The sequence below is a fragment of the Zeus faber genome (genome assembly GCF_960531495.2).
Source record: "Zeus faber genome assembly, chromosome: 22".
Lineage (NCBI taxonomy): Eukaryota > Metazoa > Chordata > Actinopteri > Zeiformes > Zeidae > Zeus > Zeus faber.
The window spans coordinates 18418830-18426884 of record NC_137209.1 but is presented as its reverse complement, the minus strand read 5'-3'; the positions used below and the strand labels follow the sequence as shown (position 1 = coordinate 18426884).

Genomic DNA, 8055 nt, shown 5'->3' with positions numbered 1-8055 from the left:
GCATCCTCGAAGGGTTCGAGAGAGACTCCCGGAGAGGTTCTGGAGGCTGGTGCGGTACCTTTCCTGACCTGCAGGGAATAGCCCTCCTACTTGGCAGAGACGAGGACACTGGGCCGGTGCACACAAAGCCATACAATTTCTCACGTTAAAAAACAAAAAACAAAACAGTGTATATATATATATATATATATATATAAATATAAAGGCATGGTCTTGACTGTTTGAATAAACTTTCCCGTGCATAGTTATTGCATCCTTAGAAAACACTGAATAGACCCACTCACATGAACAAGGTACTGTACTCTGATACTCATAGTGTCATTTATTATTCACATTCATTTAATATTATGAATTATGCACATTCCATTTTTGTAAACACAAATACGAGCTTGTCGGAATATGCTTTATTATTTAGGTAGATGGGGATAATTATAACTACCTATGGAAGAGCGTTTTTTTATATAACAATGTTAGATCAACTTTTAGCAAGTAAATCCCATATTTTGTGATTGATTGTTGTTGTTTTTTCAAATGCGATTTAAGTCAAACCACCTGAGACGTAAGTGGTGAGATCATGTAGGTCTATACCCCCTCCTGTTGGTCATAAATGGTATTAGATCACAAGCCATGGCAAAATAACCCAAACAATACAAGCATTTACGGGTATGTGTTTTTTTCTGCACATAGCTAAAAAGTGAAAAATAAACAAACTATATATAGAAATAGTTATATATTAATAGGTAAGTAAATTTAAGTAATTTGTCGCAGTATCAAACGAACTGTACGTCATCACAGCCAGCTAAACAGTTTCTAGAAACAAGCAGCACTAGTAGAGTTGGAGGTTTTTTTTTGTTTGTTTTTTGGAATGAAAGTATGTTAGACATTTATATATTTTTACTTTTTTTTTTTTTCCAGCGCCACCCTCACGCTGCATTTTGTTTGTAATTACTCATAATCATAGGTACATCTAGAAAAAAAAAAACCTCAAAAAATCAAACCCGACGTTTGACGGACGCGCTGCGCTGCAGGGCGCATTTCCACGCGCTCCCCGTTGTTTATCATGACGTCACCAACACGCGCCACGCGAGCGCTCGGAAAGCGACTTCCGGGCGTGTTTTTAGTTTTTAGTTTAGTTAGTATTTTACGAAAGTAAATCCCAATACAACCAGTCCATTCGAATCCACTTTAAAAAAAATAAAAAATAAAAAAAAACACACACGTGTATTATTAACATCCATCCATGTTTTGTTTTTATTCCACGAATTCCACACATTTAAATGCCGCCCGCGCGATTCCGTGGGACGTACGTGACGTCAAACGCAGCGTCCGCGTCGGGGCGAAGCGGAACGAGCGCACGGAAGCCGCGGGGAGAGGCGGGCGGAGAGGCGTCGGTTCAGTTCCGCGGGGTGAGATGGAGCCCCGCCCCCGCCCCCGCCCCTCCGACGAGCGCGCCGGGCACCCGCACGGGGGAGAGCCCGGCGCGGTGACCGAGATGCTGGGCCTGCTGCACGTCGAGGTGGAGGTGACCCTGGCCGGGCCGGGGAGGCAGGGGGACGGCTTCCAGTCGGTGAGTCCCAGCCAACTGCAGCCACTACTCTGCTTGAAGATTAAAAAAAAGAAAAAAAAAGAAACACTCGAGGAAAACATTTAATTTAGCTATTCAAATAAATGAAGTTAATTAATGCTATATAATAATAATAATAATAATAATCATAATAATAATAATAATAATAATCATAATAATAATAATAATAATAATAATCAAAAAAATTAATCCTATATTTTATTGGTATAGCTCTTTTCAATGCACTCAAAGACATTTAAATCACATAAACAAAAATAAATAACAGTTAAACAAAGCAAGTAGCAAAATGAACAAATATGTCAAAAGGAAGGAGAAATGTACACACGCACATATATACAGTATATATACACACACACACACACACACACACACATTCTCCAGATCACGGGGAGCCCAAGTAGTATCAGCTCGTTTATTTATCTCCTGAAACTGATTCATGTTACTTTGTTTGTTTTTCACATCAAAATTATTCCACAGATTATTCATCCAAAGCAGGCATGCATAAAACAAATCATTTACTTTCACCTTTTTCGTCATGGCCCCAATGCCAAATCCCACGTGTATAATAAATGAAAACGACAACCACCGTGTTTCCCATCGGATCATTCGAGATTCCAAATGACACGATATTATGCTTTAATAAAACAGAGGAATGTCTCGAGAAAACGTCGACACTGGGAGAAGCGTCTGGCGGCGAAAAAGAACAAGCGGAAAGAGGAGAAGCGGAGGAGAAAGCTGAGCAGCCGTGAGCAGGAAGCAGGTAAACCTCAACGGAGGAAGAAATTGTGAACGGCTGCGTTCTTGTTTATTATTTAGGTTAATCACTGTTAGTCGGTCATCAATGTCATGGAGTGGCTTAATGTCAATAACGTGGGTGAGGCTAAATTGTCCCTATCACGTTTTAAATGTCCCCATAACGCTGGTGTGTGTAAATGTCCCCATAAAGTTTGTGTGGCTAAATGTCCCCGTATAACGTTGGTGTGTTTAAATGTCCCCATAACATCGGTATGGCTAGGTGTCCCTATAACCTCTATGTGTTTAAATGTCCCCATAACGCAGGTGTGGATAAATATCCCCATAACATTGGTGAGTTTAAATGTCCCCATAACAGTGGTGTGTTTCAATGTCCCCATAATGTTGGTGTGGCTAAATGGTCCCAGTAACATTTGTGTGGCTAACTTGGCTAAATTGTCCCCATAACTTGGGTATGGACAAATAACCCCATAAGGTGGGTGTGGCAAAATGTTCCCCATGCCTTTGGTGTGGCTAAATGTCCGCATAACGTTGGTGTGACTAAATGGTCCCAGTAACTTTGGTGTGGCTGAACGTCAATAACGCCAAATTGTCTAAGATAAAAAGGGGTGCGGCTTAAAGTCCCCATAACATCGATGTGGCTTAACGTCCCCAGACGACTCGGCCGGCGGGGACGGTCCTCACTTCACCAAGCGGGTCCTCAGGGCCATCACCAGGGAGCGCCTGGCCCAGGCCCAGTCCACCGGAGCCAAGCTGTGCGTGGACCCGAGCATGACCGAGCGCATGTCAGACAAGGTCCCCACTTCGCAGCCTCGAAACGTCACTCTGATGGGAACACCTTTCAAATGAGTCTTTGAAATGCACCTTAAAAATGAGTCTTTGAAATGAATGTTGCAGCGCCCCCGCCGCAGGAGATCGGCCGCCTGGCGGGCCAGCTGCGGAGGCTGCACGGCTGCAACAGGAAGGCCAGCCGCCCCTTCCACCTGTTCCTCGGCGACCTGAAGGAGGACAGTCGCCTCCACAGGGGGTGTCTGCGCATGAACGACGGATTCCTCCACTACACCGTCAGTTCCTCCACCACACCGTCAGCGCCTCGGATCAGAGCAAATGCATCGAAATAAACAAACCGTTTGTGCTCCAACGTGCTTCACGTGGGGCAGGGGGTACCAGAAACAAAAAGACGAATTTGAGATGATAAGAAAGAAGGCAAACGAACAATTAAAATAGGGAACGCGAAAACATATCATGGTAATAAACGTGTTTGCAGGCGCGTGCAAGTAAAGCTCTGGGAACTCGCTCTCACCGTGTTTAAATACTTTCTTCTCGTTCACGTCCGTCATTATTCCATTTGCATTTCGTGTTTTGCGTTGAGTCATCCGTGCGACGCCCCAAAGCTGTATCTGCAGTGTTTCCCAAACGCCTCGTTCCCCCAGATGGACGTCACAGAACGGAGCTGTCTGGACCTGTTCCCCCCGGAGCAAATCATCTACCTCAGCCCGGACGCCGAGCGAGGTTTGAGCGACCAACCCCCCCCCCCGAAACAAAAACGATCGCGGCTCAACTGTTTGTTTTTGAGTTGGAGAGCTGAGACTGACACCGAATCCATTTGAAATGTGTCTTCCCGCACAACGAAAGGTGTCACGATCGGGATTCAGCGTCTCGGCTCAAGGTCACTTTGACAGACAGTCTAGACGCTGTACAGACATGTGTGTCATCTACTGTGTATAACTCGCGCGGCTTACAGATCGACAACATTTTCAACGTGAGGAGGACACTTGCGTCTAAAGAAAATGGGTTTTAGGTCTGAGTTATAATACCCAGAGTGGCCAGCGGAGGGAGCCCCCCCGGTCAAATAAATTGCGATCGGGCAATTATGTAATAATTGTGACCACCTAGTACATACAGTCATACTAATGTAACGACAGAAAAATGCTGAAAGTACTTCTAACGCAAGTTAAATATTAATCATAATGGTTTTCCTTTGAGGCTTAGCGTTTTCATTCCATCATTTTTGGAAAACATTTTTCATCGTTTATCTATCGATTTTTTGATCATTTGTTTCAGCCTTGGAAAGTGTGGATGCCGACAAGGTTTACATCCTGGGCGGGCTTGTGGACGAGAGCATCCAGAAGGTAAATGCATTCATTCAAATTTAAACTGCGACCGGTCGTCTTTTGGATGAATTTCGGAATAAAGTCTAGTTTGTCATTGAGCTCAAATTAAATACACCATCGTTCTGCACATGAAGCAGACGAAGGCAGGGGTCCCAAACTGCGGGCCCGGGGTCCATATCCCGGCCGCCGGGGCAATTTAACGTGGCCCGCTACGTGGTGATGACATATTGATAAATCCCGTCCGCAAATCTTTTTTTTTCAAATCACGACGCTTAATCCACACAAATGTACGTCCAAAATATGAAACCGAATTAAATAGATCATCAGAGAGCTATTTCTAACGGGATGACGAGGGGGAAAACAAAACAAAAGGGCCGGTTTTCCCTTGAAGTACAACCCCGGCCAGTGGCGCCCCCCGGGTCGCTCTGAGTCCCCGAGAAATGCACACAAAACATGAATTTCTCACGTGGGTCGACATCCCAGAAGGTGAGTTACCTGCGGGCCGGCGAGCTGGGCGTGCAGACGGCCCGGCTGCCCATCGACGAGCACATGGCGAAGACGGCCAACGCCAAGAACTTCCACAGCAAGATCCTGGCCATCAACCAAGGTGAGCGCCAGCGACCTGCAGGGAGGTTTAAAGTGTGAATCCGTCAGATTTTTTTGCTTTCCCCCCAAAAAAAACAACAAAAAAAAAAACTTTATAAGAAAGAGCCGTTTGATGTATTTGATTCAAGCGCATACTCGTCCCTATGCTATCCTCCGCTGTTTTATTGCCTTTTGTTGATTGTTAGGTTTACATTTATCGTTTATTTGTTGTTGTAGGTTTCTTTCAATATTATTGTTTAACTCTTTATTGTTTATTGTACATTCAGTGTTGTTTTATCGTCCAGCTTATCCTTAGCTATGTTGTATATTGCCGTTTTTTTTCCCCCCAGCTAAATGTCATTTATATTGTTGTTAACGTCCTTTTTTTTATTATGGTCTGTTTTTGATGTGAGCTGCTGTGACATTGCAATTTCTCTCTAACATCTACCCATGAATTTGCCTTTGTTCTGTACCTGTCTACCTCCCCATGGATGGATGGATGGATGGATACGTATGTAGATTGAAGAATAGATGGATAATCCATCTATTTTCAATCTAATTGAAGACAAACTTTAGCTTCGTCTTAGTTCCAGAGAAGAGCCTCAGAGCCTCTCCCTCTACCTCTATACCCCTCTCTCTCTCTCTCTACCTCTCTCTAGCTCTCTCTACCCCTCTCTCTCTCTCTACCTCTCTCTACCTCTCTCTACCTCTCTCTAGCTCTCTATACCTCTATACCCCTCTCTCTCTCTCTCTACCTCTCTCTAGCTCTCTCTACCCCTCTCTCTCTCTCTACCTCTCTCTACCTCTCTCTACCTCTCTCTAGCTCTCTATACCTCTATACCCCTCTCTCTCTCTCTCTACCTCTCTCTAGCTCTCTCTACCCCTCTCTCTCTCTCTACCTCTCTCTACCTCTCTCTAGCTCTCTATACCTCTATACCCCTCTCTCTCTCTCTCTTCCCCTCTCTCTCTCTACCCCTCTCTCTCTCTCTACCTCTCTCGCTCCCTCCCTCCGCCCACAGTGTTGGACATCCTGCTGACCTTCTGCGACACCGGCAGCTGGAGCTCGGGCCTGGAGGCGGCCTTCCCCCGGGGGAAGGGCTACGTGGTTGCTCCGGCCCCGGGGCCCTGGGGCCCCGGGCCCCGCCCTGTGGGAGGGAGGAACCGGTGACACCAGAGACTTGGGTGAAGAAGTAATGACAGGCGGCCGTTACGTTTCATGGAAAACATTTGTGAAATGTCAAGAAGTTGACGTTACCTCCTTCACCTTCCTCCCTCCGGGGGACGTCCTGGGAATACCCATGGCGCTGATAATGCCACATGTTCTGAATGTGAGTCGTCCTCGTTTTTTTAAACAAATCAGTTTGTTTTGTATTGAGATTAAACGCTTCTGTGTCAGTCGTTCCTATCTTGTTTATTTTTTTAATTGTGGACCCCCCTTTCCCTCCCTCTCACACACACACACACACACACACACACACACACAGTGTGTTCATATTAAAACCAAACCAAAATAACAAATTTTTTCGCTTTTTCGTGTTAATTCGTTGTAGTCATCTGTGGACCCCCCTCCACACGCGAACCGGTGCCATCTAGTGGCGACATCCTAGAAGACTCCACATAAATGTCATTTATATGTAACACAAAATCTTGGTTTTATACGTTGATTGATTGAAGTTTGCAGTTTGCGGACAAAATTTGACAAGACATGAAATAAACAAAAAATGGATTGATAAACAGTAGTAGTTATTGTGGAACTAACTCCGATATATATATCTATATCTATATATATATATATATATATATATATAGAGAGAGAGAGAGAGAGAGAGAGAGAGAGATATAGAGATATATATATATATATGATCATTTTAGTGAGTACCACTGAGGACTTTAATCACATAACACCGACCAAACAACAGTTCATGTTTTAGGGTTAAAGGTGTTTTTAAATCATTTATTAGGAAAAGTGTCACTTCAATTCAGAATTCAGCTTACTTTGATCTGCTCATGGAAATACAATGACATGCTACATATTTGCTACATACTTGCTACATATTTTGATCATTATCACATTTTAGTATTTACTTCTGCTCAGACTTGGGAAAGGAAATTCTAAAACAGTGAAGACAAATAACAGGAATCCTGTATAACCGCCAAAGAATATCAGTGTTTTTTCCCCCCATAAAGACGTCATATCACCCTTGCATTTGATTGAGGGGCTTCCTACACTGTACATGTTGTATATATTTCTATAATATATTTGAGTCTTCACTCTGGATCGTTACAGCGTTTACGCGTCATTATTTGGGAGCGTCCTGCGGCCTGCGGAAGATGAAGCGCAGCAGTTTGATCACCCAGGGCGAACGAGGGTCCAGGCAGATCCTCTCCCCTCCCACCAGCCCGGCGCTGCCAAGGAGCAGAACAGACAAAGAGATGAGAGAAACAAATGAAAAGTGGAATAGAAGTTAAAGAAAATAAAAAATAAAATAAATAGGTGCAAAGCAGGGAGTGGGGTCGACCTGGGGAGACTGACAAGGGCCTCTCCGCAAAATATGATGAATAACAAGTGATGAGAATAAAAATAAATAGATACAACTTCATAAACCTGTTTTCTGGCTGGAGAGAGAGAGAGAGAGAGAGCGATGAAGTGCGCGAATATTAGTGTAATTATGGGACCGACGATATCGCTTTTGATCGCGGGGGGGGAAATCAGGTGCGCGAACGCAGGTGTCATCACGGTACGGTCAATCTGAGGACAGAGGGACGGACAGGCAGAAAGACGGATAGACAAACAGTGGGACAGACAGGCAGACGGACAGGTGTAAACAGGGTCCCTGGCGCGGGAGTTAGCAGCAGGTTGCAGCTGCTTCTCCCCCCAAAACGTGGAAAGGGTTGCTGCAAGACTCGCAAACGATTCGTCCGTCGCGAACAAATGTGTTTGAACTGAGTCGGGAGCGGGGTCGCTGCGGCAGGCGGGCCGCTCGTTACGGACTCGGGCCGAACCGAGACAGTGACGCT

At 44.9% G+C, this 8055-nt stretch overlaps 1 protein-coding gene across 1 annotated transcript; it reads left to right on the top strand.

Moving 5' to 3' along the window:
* The first annotated feature begins 2059 nt into the window (after positions 1-2059).
* trmt10b (tRNA methyltransferase 10B) lies at positions 2060-6364 on the top strand. The gene is made up of 7 exons (XM_080023718.1): positions 2060-2345; positions 2994-3133; positions 3250-3402; positions 3772-3850; positions 4403-4470; positions 4936-5059; positions 6057-6364. Exons 1-7 carry the CDS (start codon positions 2204-2206, stop codon positions 6203-6205), a joined length of 855 nt encoding a protein of 284 aa, XP_079879844.1. The 5' UTR covers positions 2060-2203; the 3' UTR covers positions 6206-6364.
* The last annotated feature ends 1691 nt before the right edge of the window (positions 6365-8055 follow it).

What these genes read in the sequence shown, in the direction of transcription:
- trmt10b (XM_080023718.1), top strand. Translation starts at nt 2,204, where the DNA reads ATGACACGATATTATGCTTTAATAAAACAGAGGAATGTCTCGAGAAAA. An exon ending in ACGGATTCCTCCACTACACC is followed by an intron (nt 3,403 to 3,771) that starts GTCAGTTCCTCC and finishes TCGTTCCCCCAG; the next exon opens with ATGGACGTCACAGAACGGAG. An exon ending in GATCCTGGCCATCAACCAAG is followed by an intron (nt 5,060 to 6,056) that starts GTGAGCGCCAGC and finishes CTCCGCCCACAG; the next exon opens with TGTTGGACATCCTGCTGACC.